The sequence below is a fragment of the Bufo gargarizans genome, chromosome 3, assembly GCF_014858855.1.
Source record: "Bufo gargarizans isolate SCDJY-AF-19 chromosome 3, ASM1485885v1, whole genome shotgun sequence".
NCBI lineage: Eukaryota > Metazoa > Chordata > Amphibia > Anura > Bufonidae > Bufo > Bufo gargarizans.
Window position 1 is genome coordinate 280,613,484 of NC_058082.1, and position 20,995 is coordinate 280,634,478.

Below are 20,995 nucleotides of genomic sequence, written 5' to 3' on the forward strand. Positions count from 1 at the left end.
AAACCCCATTTAGTGCTAACCAAAATGCAGCTGTATAGATATCACTTCTTATGACCAATAATAAATTAAGTGAAAGACACAGGAACAAAAAGAAAAACGTACATATGACAAGGGCGGAAATACCACATGTAGAGCCTATGCAGCTGCACAGAGGCCCTAGAAACAAGACAGTGCTCCTTATTGTCTACTAGATTGTGTGTAAAGGGATGTACAAATGATTCACGGTTACTGGTGAATTGAGATAGGAAAGGAAGAAGCTCTCTGGTGAGTGCCTCAGTCTTGGTAAAATAGCTGTTGGTGAGCAAAGGGTCAATATAGTTCTTGCACAGAGGCTTTCTACCATCTATATCTTCTCGTGCTACACATGTTCAATAGTAGTCATTGCTCTGTATACTAGAGTAATCATTTCCACTCTTAAAGTGGTTGCCCGATGGGAATACCTAACTTTTAACCAATGCCGTCTGAAGCCAGTGGTTGGCTGCAGCAGAGCAGGTGACCATGCCAAGGAGGAAGTAAACCAGGTGTGGACTGGAGGAGCCATCCCGCAGAACTGGAGCGGTGGGGAGCAGGTAAGTAAGAATCTTTCAACACAATAGGCAGGCTGTAGGTATCAGTTACTGTAAGTCAGGTATTCCCAGACAAGCCCTTTAAGTCCAAGATCCAGTGCACAGTACAAAAGACGTTCTTTTGTTGGTCAACAATATTGTGCTCACTTGCAGTTGTCACAGTTTCATTTATAATGGCACTTCCATCAGGAATACTGGGCATTAACAATTAGTTTTTACTAATTAAAAGACTTTACAGAAAGCACCTCATATAGTATGGATAGCTGAGTGCAAATAGGGCAAACTTACCATATTAAAGATCTATGTTTCATAAATATTACCACTTTGGAAAAGCATTTTCCATCCAAACAGCCCCAATATTCTAGAAAGGGTGGCCGAAAAGGTCATATAAGGTCACACAACATTGTTACCCCACTCATCAGTGACCTTAACTTTGCCACATAGCTTATATTCCAGATGGCTCATTGACAACAGGCAGTTTTTGGGTTGTAGAGCTATACCATCAAGAGCCAGTGTTACCCTTCTGTATTTGATTGGTCTTGCAGTCAACATAGTAGTTAGTAGGAAAAGAAGAGTGAATGCTACAGTACTTTCAAATTCTTTTTACATTAGAAAAACATATACTCAAATCTTTAAAAATGTAGAAAAAAAAATTTGAGGCTGCTGAGTATTATAATGATCATGGTCAAAAATTTCTGTGATGCAGAACAGGACGATGGTATTCACAGAATACAATTACCTCTTAACCCTCTGAATCTTTCTCTTTTTGTGTGCTGCAAAGCGTTATTTAAGAGCCCTGCGCATACTGTCCATGATTTCTAATGCTTTTATTCATTGGCTGCATATCCAATTTTAGTTTAATAATCCTATGTACAATTTTATAAAAAATATGTTATTTACATCTTTTTTTAATTACTTTGAAAGTTTGCTCTATTATTTGAATTCCTAATGTACAAAAATATTTATTTTCAAGAATTATTTCTTCTTTTCTTCTGCTTATTTCCCAGGGAAGCACTTCAGCAAAGTTATATTTCGATATTTAGTTGTTATTTGTTTTTTTTTGTTTTTTTGTTTTTTGTTTTTTTTTTACAATATTTGTAGTTTTCCACAGCAATACTTTCCCATTTACTTCCCCTTTAAAGTGGTTTTGTTAGATTACTGATATACAATAACTACATTTTAAAGAAAACCATAGCTTAAGTAAACACAAGTTTCCATAATTCTAAATGATAAATAATTGCACTAGTATTTTCTTATGTCCATTGTAATTTTTCAGTGCTATTATATGTCCTTAACACTTACAGCACCCTGCGATATTTTTGATACATTTATATTGTTTTTATCAGGCAGGTATATTGTATCTGAAAAGTTCATTGGAAAGAAATACAAACCAATGTTTCCACCAAATAGTAACTGGACATGGTCCTGGAGCAATATCTAGTGTATGGATATCCCTTCTTTTCTCTTCTTTTTTTGAGCTGGCACATACATATTTTTTTTTTTCAGTTTCATTTTTTTTCTTTGTGGCAATTTCTTGCACGTAAACCAGAGTCCTAGTCCTACGTTGAGCTCTGTGAAGATCTGTCATCATGAGGACTTCCATCTGAATTCTCTGTTTCACCTTCAGAAATGGCCTGCATTGGGGCATTGTATAGCCGGCACCTAACACTATAACGGCTACTGCTTGCAGCAGGAGGCACTCGGGATCTCCCAACTCTAGAGGCGGCAGTCTTCATTGAAAAGCCTTCAGATATTGCCCGAGGAGAACATGGTGATAAAGGTGAAAAAGCATCGCCACCAGGTGACAACTGTCCAGGTTCTTCAGAGCTGGAGGAGTCAAGGGACAAATCACCAATCGACTTGGGAGTTACTGGGCTCTTCAGGATTTCTGTTGCTGACATGCGATAACTGGTATCTGACCTACTGCCTTTTTTCAAGAGGAGCAACTTAAATTCTTCATTTGATGTATTTGATTTTTTGGCATTCCTGTAGATAAGACCTGCAGACCTCTGAGAACCTGATGGTGTAGCCGGTTGGGGTGGTGCTGCTGTTACAGCTTTTGTTTTGCCTTTTACATTGGACTCTCCAGAATCTTTTCTGCCCAAAATTTTCCTTTTAGATCTGCATAAAACATACATATACCGATGCCATTAATATTTCAGACAGGAAAAAGTTAAAATATTTTTTATTATAAAGAAAATATACTTATTTAGTGTAAACATTAATGAAAATATATTTCCTGTTTTTATTACATCGTTTTATTACATACAGTAGTTTTTATATGTATTTGTTTAAGAATAATCATTGTATTTGAGTTGATTGTTTTTTGCAATATGCTTAATTATAGTCTAGTGGGTCTTTTCTTTGCTATGGAGGCCTGATATCATCAGAAAACTTTTGAGTGGCCCACAGCCACTACCTTGGGTTTTGATCCAATAGGTAATATACAAAGCTTTATTCACCTCAGACTATCCATTTTTGGGGTTGGTAGAAGTGTATATATCTTTATTTAAGGAACAGTACTTTGAGTAGACAAACCTTGAGATACTTATGAGCTGTTGTCTGTAATATAAAATGACCTACTTGGCAAAAAGTATTATTCTCACTGTAAAACAGGGATGTACTGCCTGTCTTCCTGGGGCTCCATGGGGCCAGTAACACCTTTCAGTGCAGCTCCCAAACATCTAGCCACAAACATGACTAGTGGCTGCTTCCATGTCATAGAGGAGTGGTGTAGCATTGGAGCAAGGATGAGTGAGTACTAATGGTGTACTGTATGCCATCTCTGGGACCGCAACTGTGTGGCCCTCCAGAAAGGAGTAGATGAGGTAGGAACTCAGTGGAGAGAGCCACATGTACAATATGTACGGTCTCTTAATTTCTGGAGTGCAAATGGGTGAAATAAGATATGCCATAAATTTATTTTAATATTCCATTGAGTTTACTTGAAGCCCTTAGGTTTAGTTCAGTCTGACTGGTTCAGACCAGAAAAGGTTGGCATCCCTGCTGAAAAAACCGTCTACCCCTACAACTACCATGGTGCTCAGTTTCTGTCGACTAGATTCTAACACAATCTATTAACAGTTTACAGCTATGAACAACCCTAGACAGAACAACCCTAGACAGAACAACCCTAGACAGAAGATATGTAAGACACTCTGCCTTGGCTGCTGTATGTGTGTGTATATATACATATATATATATATATATATATATGTATATGAGAGAGAGAGAGCTAACGAATAGGGATGAGCGAACACTTGGGTTCGGGTTCGGCGTAACTTCAGGTCAAAGTTCGGGTTCGGGACCCGAACTTGACCCCGAACCCCATTAAAGTCAATGGGGACCCAAACTTCACTTTATTATTTTCAGTTATAAGATGGTTATAACGGGAAAAAATTGCATTCTTAAGACAGAATGCTAAATAAGATGGCCATTGAGAGGTTAAAAATTATAAAAAAAAACTCATCTAATCCACTTGATTGCGCAGCCGGTATCCTCTTCTTTCTGCAGGACCTGCAAAAGGACCTGCGATGACATCACCACGTGGATGAGGTAAGTTTTTTTATTTATTATTATTTTTAACCCCTTAATGGCCATTTTATTTAGCATTCTGTCTTAAGAATGCTATTATTTTACGTTATAACCATGTTATAATGGAAAATAATAAAATCGCTCGAACCCGATCTTCAGTGAAAAAGTCCGGGTACCCGAACTCGCAAAGTAACGAAACAAACAAAATATTTGTTTGTGGTTTTAGAAAGCATGGCTCTATCAAGTTATGAGATGCTTGTCCTTTTCAGCTACCAAAGCAAATTATATTATCCTTGATGTACTTATAAAAGTATTCTCATAATTTGAATTAATCAGTGCAATAACTTGTATAATACCAGTGTATTTTACCTGTGGATGACTGCAAAAAGGTCCTCAGTAGTGCGGGGTCTGTTAGGTGATGCAAAGACATCGTCGTTGTCAGCCTGGGAATCCTCACTCATTGGTGATACAAGTGAATCCTCACTCATAGAGGATTCTGAAATAAAGATTGAAGACATGTTATGACTTGTATTAGATTTGCTGATATAATTATAGCAAATGCCGTCTATATCGAGTGAGAATTTTCTACGATGCAGTCTAACCGTGTGATGTGTTTTCCTACTAAGGTAGGTTGTTTTTTTTGTTTTCTTTGGATAGTATGGTAAATAGGAGTGAATAAGTGATATAGTTGATAAGTGATTATTGTTCTTTGGGCTACATTCGCCATAAAGGCTTCTACAATTATATACAATTATTGGGAACAAACCGTTCATTGACAATAATTGCCTCATTAGAGTAGGTGAGAGCTGCAATTACAAGTAACAACCCCTCTCCATTGTATGGGCATGAGCAATTGCTGCTGCAGTTACTTGTCCCCATACTGATACAGGGTGATCTGCTTCCTAGAAATGATAATTTTGGTTTCAGCATTAACAGTGCTTTCACCCAATGAATATCACAATTATCAGGTGATAGGTGGCACGTTTATATGGGGCAGTTATCAGCATAAGCATTCCTAGGAACGCTCCTTTCCAGTATTTACCCCATTTGCACTACATTTTCACTGACAGATTCCCCTTAATATAACTTACAATATTTAGTTTTTGTTTTTTATCCTAAAGTTTGCAAATTTCCTCTCTTGGTTTTGCCTAAAGCTACATTGTACAAAATGAATCCATGGTACACAATTGGGCACTGGAGCATTTCATTGGTTTACTATGAATTAAGTAATACGCCAATGATTTACTCCAAGGTGTGCTGCAAAATTGCATTAAATAGTTGTCTTCTAGGGGAGTGGTCTTCATAAAAAATGCAGGATGCATACTATATAGTGGAACTGAAAATATATAATAGAACATCAGGTCTGGATAAGGGTATGTTTTTCTCAAAGAGGTATTTTTTTTTTTAAAAGAGGTTAAACTGTATTTTATGTCTATTGTATGATAAATGTAATCTTTTGACAAATTTTTCAAACAACTCTTCAGGCAGACATATTTAAAAATAAATGAATGTCATGGTGCTTAATTTAATGGTCCACACTTAGGCATGACTGTAATAGGCTGGACCATGACTTTATTAGAATTGTTTGTACTAAAAAATATAAAACACTATATGTAATCATAAGAATTATTTATAGATTGACTGTATACTAAAATGTATCAAAAATAAAAAATACTAAGCAAACCTTTCCATGAGATGTCATCAGTACTTTCTAATGTGTCTTCTATCTTGCTGTCCTCTGAGGCACTTTTGGTTGGAATACCTGATATAGTTTCATATTCCTGCTGTGGACATTCGTCACTGAGTGGATTTAAAGTTGAGATCTCTGATTCAAAGCTGAGAGTATTTCCAGGCACTTTGTCATTGTTGCTTATGTCAGGCTCATTGCTGGGCAATGGAGACACCTCAGCAGTTCTGTCTTTCAAATCAAACCCAGTGTTAGTTCTTTTGACAGTTTCAGATATGGTTATTTTTTCACAATGTATGTGTGGCTCCTGTTCTGCTTTGAGTTGCCTTTCCTCTTGGGAATGACTCCTTTGTTCACTAGCAACATCACTGAAGATGGTAGAATAATCTTGTACATATTTTGTAATGGTTTCTGGTTGTGCTGTGAAAATAGTTTCTTCTATAATATCTTCAGCCCTGTATTTTTTATGTTTTTCTGGTACAGCTTCTTTAGCTTTGCTAATCAAAGGTGGCGTAACTTTTGGTTTGTATAAACCATGACCAGTAAAGAGGGCACTACCTTGAAAAAAAAATTCTGGGCTTGTGTCAACTGGCGATGCATCAATATATGGTAGCATTGCTTCCTCAGTAGAAAACTGGCGCAATATTGATTTTCTAGGAGCTGGCACAGTTGTTTTTTCAGGGGGATAAGTCTCCACAATTATTGTAGGATCTTGTGTACATAATATGTTAGTGCATTCTTTGAGTCTGGACTCCCTGTTTTGTTTGTTAACTGATCTTAGGTGGACAGATTTCAGCACTGAAGGTGTTATGGCAAGGGCAGGTGATGAATTTGTATTTTCATCCTCTGACAGATTTTGATTGACATGACTGAAAGCGTGTATTTGTGGTCTGTATGGCAATGGTTTATGAAACACATGAAGAGCACTTAGGTCAAGATGTGTAGGAGGTATAATTGGAAGTTCTGTATCTATGCTTAAGAAAATATTTCCACATTTAGATGGATGCTGTAAAGAGGACTTTCTTTCTGGGACCTTTGGTTTTCTTTTGTTACCACCAGGTGACAACGGTCCCGAAAAGAAAGGAGTAGGAAAGGATGAAGTAGGCGTTTCTGATTGGCTAGAGTAACCACTTGAAGGAGATGCTAACCCTGCCAATTTTTCTGGTGAAGCTAATTTGAACTCATTCTCAACTGAAGGAAGGGAAGGAGTGGTGGCACGAGATTCAGGCTGTGAATTTTGTGACTCTGAACTTTCTGGTGACTTGATACACTCTATGACAGTAGTACCTGTAGCAGTGCTTGAGTTTGATAAAGACCTATAAGGATCACTTGTTTTCAAGTCATTGAGGAGCCACATATCTGCATAGTGATGCTGTTCACCTCCTTCCTCTTTATATGATGGAATTTCTGGTGTGATAAATTGAGTATTCTTCGAATCGTTATCTTCCCGATTGACCCAAGAAATGTCCTGTTGATTTGGTGGAGAAAAGTTTTCGGTTCTTGAAGGTGTATTTGAAATCTCAAGTGGCAGCATCATTTCCCTGGAGGTGTGAAGTACTTGCTGACCACTGGTTATCTTTGGTTCTTTCATGTCCGAAACATCTGTGTAGTTATCAGAAATTCTCAAAGATGAGCTTCGTTTTGGTGGTGACGGCTTTGCCTTTGGTTTCTTAAATGAGATGTTCTGTCTTTCTTGCCTTCTGTGATCTACATAACGTTCCCAAACACAGTCTGAACTCATGGGAGAAACACCTGTATCTTGCTCATTCTCAGTCCCTGGCTGTGCATAGTTACAAATATAACTCCTGTTACTGTTAAGACCACAGTCAAAATGCATGGAGGTATAGTATCCTTCATTGTCCACAGAGAAATGAGATGCTGTATCTGCTTTCTCTGATGTTGGCTTTTCAAGAAAACTATCATATGTGCCCATACTAGTAAAGCTTGGGCAGCCTAGGCTATCTCCCCTTAAGCGATGTGGGCTAAAATCTTGACCACACGATGCATCATGGTGATGGTGCAGATAATTCCATTCACTGTAACTTGTGTTACTGTTATTTGGGTCATCAAGCAAATCTCCAACTGTTGATGTAAAGGAGCTGGCCCTGTGGGCTCTTATGCTGTCCAAGTGGTCATCATTGTATTGCTCAATGTTAAAGATATTCGAATCTTCACCAGCCTGGGTAGCAGTGTTTAAAGATAACTCTGAATCACAATGTGAAGAACCAGTCAGTGGGGGAGAGGCTGCTGGAGGAATTGTTTCTGATGTCTGGGAGGGACATGTAGAACTGCTTCCACTCCAGTTTCCACTTGATGACTGATGATCATCTTTCTGATCCATGTGTGTGCTCAGTAACACTCCAGCAGTAGAAATGGAGTGAACAGGGCTTCCAAATGTGTCAGAATTTGAAGAAATGTCACAACTGCCTGAATCTGCCATTCTTGATAATCTTGATCTACCTCTCTCTAATGGTGGACTATGGTGAGAATATACTAAACCTAGAGACTGGTGTTCTGGGGAACATGGACCCGTTAAGCTGTCTTCCTTCTTAAGTGATCTCTCTGAGCTTGTTATATAGCAATCATCTTTATAAGTTGAAGACTGAGCACCACAGGTATGTTCATTGCTTGCCCTAGCACCTTCTCTAGGAAGACTACGAGAACGAATCCGATTAGACACTGTTGTGGTGAACATTTGGTCTCCAGGCTCAGTTAGAGCTGCAATGTTTCCTGCAGAATGAGAGAGTGATGCAACCCCTTGGCCCCTTTGAGCTCTTATTCGTCTTCTCGAGGGAGCAGCAATGAGAATGTCTTCAGTTTGGCACTCTGTATCTCGAGTTCCAGATCTTCTGTTTGCAGAATTTGCAATATCAGGATTTGTATGCACTAAAACATTCCGATCTCGTGCTACAGGTGACTCATCTGAATCTGAAAGAAAAAAAGAGTTACAATATATTAATTCTCACAGTGAGCAGATAAGTAAAAAATAAAATAAAGCAATACTGCCCCTAAAAATGAATTGTCTATTCATAATTGTACAAATGTAATATTTAAAGGGGTTGGCCTATAAACATTCATCATCTATCAAGTAGCATGTAGACGTTGAAAAGCCACAGTTGATCCCATGACTGCTGTGACCCCTTTAAACATGATCGGTGTTGGTGTCAATATTCAAACCCCCATAGATCTGATATTGACATCCTGGTACCAGTCAACCCCTTTAACATAAAAACATTATAAAATCAAAGTCATGTTCTTAATAAAAAAAAGCATTTTGAAAATAGTTCAAATGTGTCTGAAAATACAAAGTACAGTATATCCCTGAACTACCGTATTTAAAAAAAAGTTTAATGTTTCTCGCTTTAATATCCATTATAGAAGATGGTATTTTGATGCTCAAATTACATCTTACTTTCATCAAGTGATATGATGCCACTTAATTTAACCCATTGCCCAATAGATCATTTCTGTATTGCATGCAAAACATATGGCATCACTCTTTCTATGAGCAACCAGTCTTGGAACAGGAATAAGTATAAGGAGGTATATTACATGTGTTATTCTGTGTTCATTTACTCAGTATGATTAAGGTGGCCATACACATTAGAAAGTTCTTGGTGAAACTCTTGTTTAACTTACAGCTATCTCTTCCGACCTTCCCATAAACATGCCCACTTAGCTCGACTGAGTGTGCTTGTCTCCTAAATGGGGAGATGTAAGAAAGCTGCTGCCAGCCTTAAACAAAAGGATTGGACAATTGAAATTCAACTACTCAATCCTTGTCTCCCCTGACGTCTTTACTTAGGTAGCTCAAAATAAGATGAGCTTGATATGATGGCCATAGATGTACCAATTATTAACAATCCAAACAATTTCACGATTGTTAATGATCATTTTTATGTTTGTGGTACTACATATAATCAGTTTCAACCACTCAAAATTGATCCATTGGTTGGAATCGTTTCTGTTTCTTCTTCAACTTTTTTGTTAAAGGGGTTATCTGGCAATTAATATTGATGATTTATCCTCAGGATAGGTAATCGATATCAGATCGGCCGGGTGTGGGACGCACACTGATCTGATATCAGCTATTAAAAGAAGCAGGTGCTTTATGAGCACCACAGTCTCTTCCTAGGCCATGTGACATCGCCATACATCGGTCACAAGGCCTAGCTGCAGCTCAGCCCCATTATACAATGTTCCGTGCTGTGCTTGGAGAGCAGTCGGGAGCAAGCTGTCCTCACCAGCCTGGGTAAGCCTGGTGGCTCACTGAAACAGATGATTGGCTGGAGTTCCAGGACTCAGACCCCCAATGATGTGATAATGGTGACCTTTCCTGAGGATAGGACATCATTATCCATTCCTGGATAACCCCTTTAACAACCTTGTGAGAAAAATACAAGTGGGACCACAAAACCAGGACCACTTTTTTCATGATACTAATGATTTTCCATAGAAAAATCCAAAAGAAAAATGAAATACTTGTTGTATGATCGCCTAGTCTATAATCAGCTCAGTTCATGCTGACATCTAGATTATAATATGACTTTCTCTAGCTGTTATTTGTGTCAATGTGTTCAATTCAGATTCAAACCTATTTCTTGTTGAACCCTCCTTGGAATTCCTGATATGGTTTTTCTTCTCCTCAATTTCCGTCTACGTTGCAGAACTGATTGTGAATGAACTAGCGAGCAACGTATGCTTGCTTCTCTGTCAAAGCCAACACCTGCAACCAAACAAAAATGCTTATTAATTCTTCATTGATCAAGCATTACATTACTAGAATGTTCAACCTCTATAGCTGGAGAACACCTATTAATCAAGTAACATAAAATGCCCAATGTTATTCTTGGATACTACCATAATGAGGTTTTTCTAGGTTCAGGATATTGATGGCCTATCCTTAAAGGGGTATTCTGGTTGGTTGAAGTTATTCCCTATGTATAGGATGGGGATAACTATTAGATCAGTGGGGGTCCTACCACTGGCACCCACCGATCACAAAAATAGGGGACTGTACCCCCTGCAGTCCCCTGAAATTAACAGAGCAGCCGGTCAGGCATGCGCGTGGCCGCTCTATTAATTTCTATGGGAGTTGCGGAGATAGACGAATACTGCGCTTTGAGTGTGGGTAGATGGATCACTGTGAACAATGCAGTGCTCACGCAAATTCTGTGGCCCCTTCAAACAGCTGATCAGTGACGGTGGCACGAGTCAGAGCCCTAGCGATGTAAAATAGATCCTAAGTATAGGCCATCCCAAACCCGGGAGACGCCTTTAGTATTTCAAGATGTATTCAGACAATAGACTTATTTGACATATCAATGAGACGTGTGGTCTAGGAGTCAGAACCCCAGCGATGCCCAAGAAGAATGCACGGGTGTTGATGTTAATAGAGTCAAAGGGGTTTTCCGACTGATGACCTACCCTCAGGATAGGTATTGAAGAAGATGGGTCGCCGCTTCGGTTTGTACGCTGTGCACACGTCCAGGAAAGGCGTCCCATTAGTGTACAGCGAAGTCTTTCTTGACAATATGAAGAGGCTTTTATTCAAAGCGTAATAGCATCATCAGGGACTAGTTTCGGCTCAAGCCTGAGCCTTTTTCAAACTGCAAGCTAACTTTCTATTATTAAAGCTAGCTAGCTTCAATAATCTAACTTTCTATTATGTATTAGTTCAATGACTACTTTTGTTATGTTTAATGATCTAGAAAGGTTGGCAGCAAACACCACCAACCCCACGTACATTACATTACACTGAATAGCATAAAAAACACTGTGGGGCAAATATATAAAGGTTTATTTTGTGCCATATTTTGTTTGTGCCAAATTCATGACCAGCATGCATTTCGATTTCTAAATGTGTCTAAATCTGTATTGTTGCTTTAGAAAGTAGTGAAGGGAAGATGCGACACAATACGACATAAAAAATTCCTATTTGCGACACAATGCGCCATAGGACTTTATTTGATTAGAATAGTACATCACTTTATTGAAAAATCAATATGGTTATATAGTTGGGATTTTGGGGTTAGGATCATGTATTATTACAGTACTAATATATGAGGCTCTTTATGTATTTAGATGACATCAAACGCACATTAATTCACTCGTATAATCATGTTAACATACACATAGTTTGATCTTTATTGAATAATCATCACTGCTATACATTTGGGGTTTTGGAATCATGTTCATATATCATTATAGCACTGTATTTGAGCTTTTTATATTTTTAGGTGATTAAAATGTATATTCATTTATTTGTATAGGTATGTTTACATATATAGATATATATATATATAGATATATATTGTCCACATTTTATACACTCTTCACTTTTTTACACTCACGTTGTGGTTGTTTTTCACGTGTGTCACTATTCACCTGTGCACTGTTTTTCACATTCTTTTTCTTGACTGGCACAGTATTATTCACATTATGCCTTTGGATTGGTTATTAGGGGTCATAGTAATTATATTATGAATGGTCCGGATATAATCAGGGGTGCTTTGATAGGGTAGTCGGCTCACCAATACTGTTATGTGTCCGTGTATCGATTCGGGTGGCTGTGCCTTCTACAATGGGTTGCATCATGTGACCTGTGGGGCGCATCGCATCAGAACCATACGTCATGATGAGGTGTGGGAGTGTCTAGCATGCGGCGTTACTACATCCCGCCATGTGTCGTTACATGCGTTCCAGGTTGGAGCGCAGACACGTCACTTCCGGTCCTAATTGGCAGCATGGCGGGCGTAGTGAAGAAGTATTCCCAGGTTTGCTACATGGGTCTTGATGTGGGTGTGTATGTATATGTGGGCAGGGACATTGAGACTTAGCACTTACTCCCTGATAAAGCATTAGCGAAATGTGTGTTGGGATGCAGGAGGAGACGGCTTTTTGGTATGGTAACACATTTGTATATTTATTGCTTGGGCTGCCTTAGTATGTACATGTGAGTAGAGTTCATGCACTTGAACTTTATTTAGGTCTCAACATTATATCATGTAGTGTGTTGTATACCTTGGCTTACTAATCGTCCAGCTATGTGTTTGTATTTCACCATTAGTCTATACCTCCTGCTAGGGCATTGTTAGTCTTGTCTATGCTGGTACCACCAACCATTTTAATACTGTGAATTTTCTTGTAATGTATTAATAAAGACTGATTTTATTGCTTTCTACTCGTATTTGCCCTTTTTGGTGTAATAATTGAGGGGCGCTATTCCGGGTTGAACTATTTTCGCCCCAATGTAACGTCTTTTGGTGTTCATAAATTTGGTGCAGCAACAAAAACCAAAGATAGACTTAAAACTGACTCCAAAAACCCTCAAATTAAATCCCCTTCTATAAGCTGCACGTGACTTAATAGGGTACTGTACATAACACAATGTCTAAAACAGAACTTTTAAAATATTTGGACTCTACCGGAAACATTGATGGGGATAATGCAAGAAGTGATGACTTGGGACTCCTGTTTCATCTTCTCCTCAGGTGTAGGGAGAGGTAAGTCTTTGTTCCAGTTAGTCTGTTTATCCAGTGTAGATGGGACATTAGGGATTGGATTTTTTGGCCTCTGGCCTAAAACCATATCATCTTCCTCCTGAGGTGGATGGGCCTGTAAAAGAAATACATTTATAATGGGGAAAAGATAATAGATATTGGCAATATACTTTTTAGTGAGTCAATGAAGCTGTGTTTTTTTCCCAGTAGTACCTTTATTTTCCAACTTCCTCCATTTACACTTTCCTCAGTTGCTGTGGTAGTAAGTGGAAAGCGTAGGACCAAATCATGTTCTATGACAACTTCACTCCCTATCATTGATGTTTCAATACTAAAGCTTGCATTAGAGATGTAGACTAGTGAAGCAACAGAAATGCTTCCCACCCTACATCTTTCCTTAGTTTTCATTGGCAGTGTTTTTTTTTATTCAGTCATATATTTAGTAGTAGTGATATTAAAGGGGTTGTCCCATTGCAACAACTTGTCCCCTATTCACAGATAAGGAGATAAGTGTCTGATCTTTGGGGGTCCAACTGATGGGACCTCCACTGATCATGCCAATGAGAATTGTGGCCTTTTTTCTCACGTTTGAAATGATTGGCAGTCATGCATGCATGCTGCTGCTCCATTCACCTTGATGGGGGTGCTGGAGAGAGCTGAGCACTTGTATGGGGCTATCTCTGGCAGTTCCATAGAGTTGATGACACAGGCATGTCTGCCACTCCACGCAAACGGGGAACACAGGTCTCCATTCTCATGATCGGAGGGTCAACCCCATTAATATACATATACAACCCCAATTACAAAAAAGTTGGTCTCCTGTACAAAATAAAAATAAATCTAAAAAAAACAACTATGCAATTTCCATATTTTATTCACACTAGAACATAGAACACATATCAGATGTCGAAAGTAAGACCATTTTACCATTTCATGGAAAAAGTTGACTCACTTAGAACTTGATGAAAGCAACACATCTGATAAAAAGGTAGTACAAAGGCAACAAAAGGCTGGAAAGATAACTGGTGCTAATATAAAAAAACTGCTCGAGGAGCAATTTGCTACTAACTCACATGACTGGGTATAAAAAGAACATGTTAGAGAGGCAGAGTCTCTCAGAAGCAAAGATGGGCAGAGGTTCACCAATCTGTGAAAAACTGTGCCTAAAAATTGTGGCACAATTTCAGAAAAATATTTCTCAAAGCAAAATTGTGAAAGATTCACAGGATCTGGAAAAAAGGCTGACGGTCAATATTGGATGCTCGTGATCTATGGGCCCTCAGACAGCACTGCATTAATAACAAGCATGATTCTGTACTGGAAATCACTGCATGGACTCAGGAACACTTGAGCACAGTCAACACAATCCAGAAACAGAGCTGTCTTCTCTGGGCCAAGGATCATTTAAAATAGACTGAGACAAAATAAAAAACTTTTTGGTGGTGAGCTGAATCAAAATGTAAAATTCTTTTTGGAAACCAAAGACACCGTGTTCTGCAGAGAGGGATTATCCAGCTTGCTAACAGTGCACAATTTAAAAGCCTGCATCTCTGATGGTATGGGGCTGCATTAGTGCCTATAGCATGGCCAGCTTATACATCTGAAAAGGCTGCTGAACTATGTATAGAGGTTTTAGAACAACATATTTCAAGGCTAAACCACATATTCCATCCATCACAATAGCATTGCTTTGCAGAAGAAGAGTCCAGGTGCTGACCTGGCCTGCCTGCAGTCCAGACCTTTCACCAACAGAAAACATTTGGCCCATTGTGAAATGAAAAATCCAGCAAAGAAGACCCAGGACTGTTGAACAGCTAGAATACTACATCAGACACGAATGGGACAACATTCCTCTCCCAAAATTGCAGCAACTGGCCTCCCTCAATTCCTTAACATTTAAAAACTGTTATTAAAAGAGGGGATGCTACACAATGGTAGACATGGCCCTGTCCCAAATTCTGGAGATGTGTTGCAGATATCAAGTTTTAAATGAGTTTAAGGGGTTAAAGGAGTTTTCTGGGATTTTGATTGTGGGCGTCCGACACCCCGGACCCACGCCAATCAGCTGTTTGAGGAGGCAACAGCGCTCCTGTAGTTTACCAAGCACAGCGCCATACATTGTACAGTGGCTGTGCTTGATATCGTGCTCAGCCCCATTCACTTCATACCGCGGAGAAGGTTGTGGCGCTCACAGGAGTATCGGTGCCTTCTCAAACAGCTGATTGGCGATAGCACCCCAACTTTTTTTTCGAATTGGAGTTGTATATAGTAAGCTGAAATAAAAATTAAATGATACATGCAAAGAATACTGCAGGCAATATAACAATATAAATACACATAATAGTGAATAGAAACATGGAAACACAAGATAGAAGCGAAGATGTTAAGCAAGCAAAATCAGAGTACTTTTCACTTGCTGGAGGCAAAGGGGGCAAGTTGAGTTCCTTTTATAGTATTTAAGTCCCATTTCCATATAATTTACAGTAAACTCAGCAGCTTGACTTGATTTTTCATTTGCATCTACTCTCCATTGTTTATCTGCATTACATAACGATTTTTTTCTGGTGACTATTATTTTATATCTTCTCTGTAGTTCGCTGGTAATCATGGCTAAAGAAATGGCACACACAAAGGGATAGTAGAATAGTCCATAGTGACACTTACCTCTACAAAATTTCCACTAAACAGCTCATAAAGAGTGATTTTAAGCTAACTTTGCTGGAAGACCTACATCTTTTTCCTCCTCCAAATGCAGCTTTTGTGTCCACTCCCAGTAGACATGAATAGCTCATACAAACTACAAGTACAAAAGACTTTGTTACCTAGGTAACATGGGGAAAAGTTTGCTGCACGATAGAGGGGAAAGGCTGGAATTCGTTGTTGGTTCTTTCCCTGAACTACAAAAGACCATTGGACAACGCCTGTGATGTGATCTGACGTCTAACATCCCTAGCTGTATCCCATTGTAATTATAAGCAGACAACTCGTAATGACTGAGAAGCCTCCACTAATGTCATATGTGTATCAAATATCAGAAACAATTGTGCACTTGAGTGACCATACAGAAGAAGATTATATTCAGAAAAGGGTCTCATATGTAGCAGTTCACAGATACTGGCACTTGGAACCTATCCTGTCCACCGATATCTGTTATATTTGGCCATGGCCATGGTTGACTGAATTAACCACAGATTACACAATAAAAAAGCATTTGTTTGTTTGTTTTACACTATATATTTAGATTATTAATAAGATAATAAACTATATCTCCCATTATTTAACTTTGGAAAGATTTCTTTGGGGAGGTCCATCAAGCATGTTGTAAGCTGCAAATAATTGCTTCTGTGGATTATGTGGTAAAATAAACCCCATGGTCAAGCACAAGGGTCACATCGGATAATGGGAAACATTCCAAGTCTTGAGTAGAGAATCATTTCAGAGCTTAATTTTCATATTGTTTGAAAAAGAATTAGTAAGGAAGTGTAAGTAGTTACAGAAGGAGATAGAGGTAATAAAAAGAGGGATAGAGTGAAGCCAGTAGGACTTGGACAGAAGGACACTTTATCTTTCCAATACCTTTCTACTCCATGGGGTCAAATGGCAACATTCAGTGGGGGAGGGCGGACGGGTTCTGTTAAACTAAGAACATAAAATGTGGGAAACATTAAAAGCATGCACAGATGGTAAAAAAAAATATGGTAAAACATGTATCAAAATATTCTTACAATGTAAAAGTAAAAAGCATGCATAAAATGAACAAAAGCAAAAAAAGTGTGATCATAAATCAAATGATATGAAAATAATTGTAGGAAGGTTTATCCTAACTCTTCAGTGGATACTTTAGCATATTTAGTCAATCATGCTTACTGTAGGTTATAGTGAAATGTGTCGAATATGTAGTTGGCATACTAACAGTGGTCAAGTAATTAAGTAGAATTTGTTAATGGTGTCTACTGGGTGAAGTAAGAAATCTTGTATAAAGAAAGGCATCCCAGAAGCACTCATAAAAATTAGCCCATGAAATGCTATATAAAGCACTATGAAAAGGGAACCCAATGGCACACAAACACTGGTCCCCTGCCAGAGGGACTGCATTTAGAAAAGTGGTTACCCAAATGGGACAACCCACCAGAGAGATATGTAGCCAATTTCTAATACGATCAGGCACACCAGCTAATCCGTCAATTTCTACTGACTCATTCATAAGGAAGCCTTTGCACATTTGGTTCCCCTGTGGCTTCCCTACTGTATTATTAGATTGCTCTTACTTGTAAGGATTGTAATTTTCTAGCAGCAATATATGAAAGGATTGCAGTTTATGCAGTTCTCTTTTTATAAGTGCAGGGTCATCAGTGCTGAGTTCATAAGGCAAAGTAATATCCTATATTCCTAATTTCCCTTTATCCACATTTCTGGACTTCCAACAGCCTTAAAGGGCACTGTCACCCCACTAAAGTCATTTTTTTGGGGGGGCTAGTTAAATTCCTTATACTGCGATATATGAAAATATAATGCTCTTACTTACTTTCCTTCAGCTGTTTTTTTCTAAAAACGAACTTTTATAATATGTAAATGAGGTCTCTACCAGCAAGTAGGGCATCTACTTGCTGGTAGCCGGTGCAAAAAAACGCCCCCTCGTCCTGTTGATTGACAGGGCCAGCCGTGATCTCCTCCTCCGGCCGGCCCTGTCAGCATTTCAAAAATCGCGCGCCTGTGTTCATTCGGTGCAGGCGCTCTGAGATGAGGAGACTCGCCTCCTCAGAACTCCCTCAGTGCGCCTGCGCCGATGACATCACCGAAAGAGAAGACGTCATCGGCGCAGGCGCACTGAGGGAGTGCTGAGGAGGCGAGCCTCCTCATCTCAGAGCGCCTGCGCCAAATGAACACAGGCGCGCGATTTTTGAAATGTTGACAGGTCCAGCCGGAGGAGAAGATCGCGGCTGGCCCTGTCAATCAACAGGACGAGGGGTTTTTTTTTTTGCGGCGGCTACCAGCAAGTAGACGCCCTACTTGCTGGTAGAGACCTAATTTACATATCATAAAAGTTCGTTTTTAGAAGAAACTGCTGAAGGAAAGTAAATAAGAGCATTATATTTTCATACATCGCACTATAAGGAATTTAACTAGCCCAAAAAAAAAAATGACTTAACCCCTTAAGGACACAGCCTTTTTACACCTTAGGACCAGGCCATTTTTTGCAAATCTGACCAGTGTCACTTTAAGTGCTGATAACTTTAAAACGCTTTGACTTATCCAGGCCGTTCTGACATTGTTTTTTCGTCACATATTGTACTTCATGACACTAGTAAAATTAAGTCAAAAAAATATTTTTTTTTGCACCAAAAAATACCAAATTTATCAAAAATTTTGAAAAATTAGCAAATTTCAAAGTTTCAGTTTCTCTACTTCTGTAATACATAGTAATACCCCCAAAAATTGTGATGACTTTACATTCCCCATATGTCTACTTCATGTGTGAATTATTTTGGGAATGATATTTTATTTTTTGGGGATGTTATAAGGCTTAGAAGTTTAGGAGCAAATCTTGAAATTTTTCTGAAATTTACAAAAACTAAATTTTTAGGGACCATTTCAGGTCTGAAGTCGCTTTGCGAGGCTTACATAATAGAAACCACCCAAAAATGACCCCATCTAAGAAACTACACCCCTCAAGGTATTCAAAAGTGATTTTACATATGTTGTTAACCCTTTAGGTGTTGCACAAGAGTTATTGGCAAATGGGGATGAAATTTGAGAATTTCATTTTTCTGTCTAATATTTCATTTTTACCCATTTTTTCCACTAACAAAGCAAGGGTTAACAGCCAAACAAGACTGTATCTTTATTGCCCTGACTCTGCAGTTTACAGAAACACCCAATATGTGGCCGTAAACTACTGTACGGCCACACAGCGGGGCGTAGAGTGAAAGGTGCGCCGTATGGTTTTTGGAAGGTTGATTTTTATGGACTGGTTTATTTACACCATGTCCCATTTGAAGCCCCCTGATGCACCCCTAGAGTAGAAACTCCCTAAAAGTGACCCCATCTAAGAAACTACACCCCTCAAGGTATTCAAAACTGGTTTTACATACGTCGTTAACCCTTTAGGTGTTGCACAAGAGTTATTGGCAAATGGGGATGAAATTAGAAAATTTCTTTTTTTGCCTTATTTTCCATTTTAACCCATGTTTTCCACTAACAAATCAAGGGTTAACAGCCAAACAAGACTGTATCTTTATTGCCCTGACTCTGCCGTTTACAGAAACACCCAATATGTGGCCGCAAACTACTGTACGGCCACACAGCGGGGCGTAGAGTGAAAGGTGCGCCGTGTGGTTTTTGGAGGGCTGATTTTTATGGACTGGTTTATTTACACCATGTCCCATTTGAAGCCCCCTGATGCACCCCCGGAGTAGAAACTCCCTAAAAGTGACCCCATCTAAGAAACTACACCCCTCAAGGTATTCAAAACTGGTTTTACATACGTCGTTAACCCTTTAGATGTTGCACAAGAGTTATTGGCAAATGGGGATGAAATTTGAAAATTCCATTTTTTTGCCTTATTTTCCATTTTAACCCATGTTTTCCACTAACAAAGCAAGGGTTAACAGCCAAACAAGACTGTATCTTTATTACCCTGACTCTGCCGTTTACAGAAACACCCAATATGTGGCCGTACACTACTGTACGGCCACACAGCGGGGCGTAGAGTGAAAGGTGCGCCGTTTGGTTTTTGGAGGGCTGATTTTTATGGACTGGTTTATTTACACCATGTCCCATTTGAAGCCCCCTGATGCACCCCTGGAGTAGAAACTCCCTAAAAGTGACCCCATCTAAGAAACTACACCCCTCAAGGTATTCAAAACTGGTTTTACATACGTCGTTAACCCTTTAGGTGTTGCACAAGAGTTATTGGCAAATGGGGATGAAATTGGAAAATTTAATTTTTTTGCCTTATTTTCCATTTTAACCCATGTTTTCTACTAACAAAGCAAGGGTTAACAGCCAAACAAGACTGTATCTTTATTACCCTGACTCTGCCGTTTACAGAAACACCCAATATGTGGCCGTACACTACTGTACGGCCACACAGCGGGGCGTAGAGTGAAAGGTGCGCCGTTTGGTTTTTGGAGGGCTGATTTTTATGGACCGGTTTATTTACACCGTGTCCTGTTTCAACCCCCCTGATGCACCCCTGGAGTTGAAACTCCCTAAAAGTGACCCCATTTTGGAAACTACGGGATAAGGTGGCATTTTTTGGGGGAGTATTTTTAGGGCAAATATAATTTTTGGTTGCTCTATATTACATTTTTGTGAGGCAAGGTTACCAAAAATAGAAATTCTGATATTTCATCTCCATTTGCCATTAACTGTTGAGGAACACCTAAAGGGTTAATAAAGTTTGTATAATCATTTTTGAATACCTTGAGGGGTGTAGTTTCTTAGATGGGGTCAATTTTAGGGAGTTTTTACTCTAGGGGGGCATCAGGGGGGCTTCAAAAGGGATATGGTGTCAATAAAAAAGGCCATCAAAATCGGCCTTCCAGAAACCATGTCGGTCCTTTCCTTTTGCGGCCTCCCTTTTACGGATACAGCAGTTTACGACCACAAATGTGGCATTTCTGTAAACTGCAGTATCAGGGTAATAAATTTTAACTTTTGTTTGGTTGTTAACCCTTGTTTTGTTACCGGAAAAAACGGACTGA

The 20,995-nt window shown here is 39.1% G+C and overlaps 1 protein-coding gene across 1 annotated transcript in view; it reads right to left on the reverse strand.

Moving 5' to 3' along the window:
• Positions 1-1,581: 1,581 nt before the first annotated feature.
• The window catches only part of NHS (NHS actin remodeling regulator), a 222,438-nt gene continuing 203,024 nt past the window's right edge, over positions 1,582-20,995 (reverse strand). Inside the window, exons 4-9 of the mRNA XM_044287565.1 lie at positions 16,866-16,928; positions 13,215-13,404; positions 10,382-10,513; positions 5,785-8,715; positions 4,470-4,596; positions 1,582-2,687 (exon numbers count right to left, since the gene is read on the reverse strand). Of these exons, the coding sequence (XP_044143500.1) occupies positions 2,126-2,687; positions 4,470-4,596; positions 5,785-8,715; positions 10,382-10,513; positions 13,215-13,404; positions 16,866-16,928 (4,005 nt within the window). The 3' untranslated portion in view covers positions 1,582-2,125. The remainder of the gene's footprint in view (positions 2,688-4,469; positions 4,597-5,784; positions 8,716-10,381; positions 10,514-13,214; positions 13,405-16,865; positions 16,929-20,995) is intronic.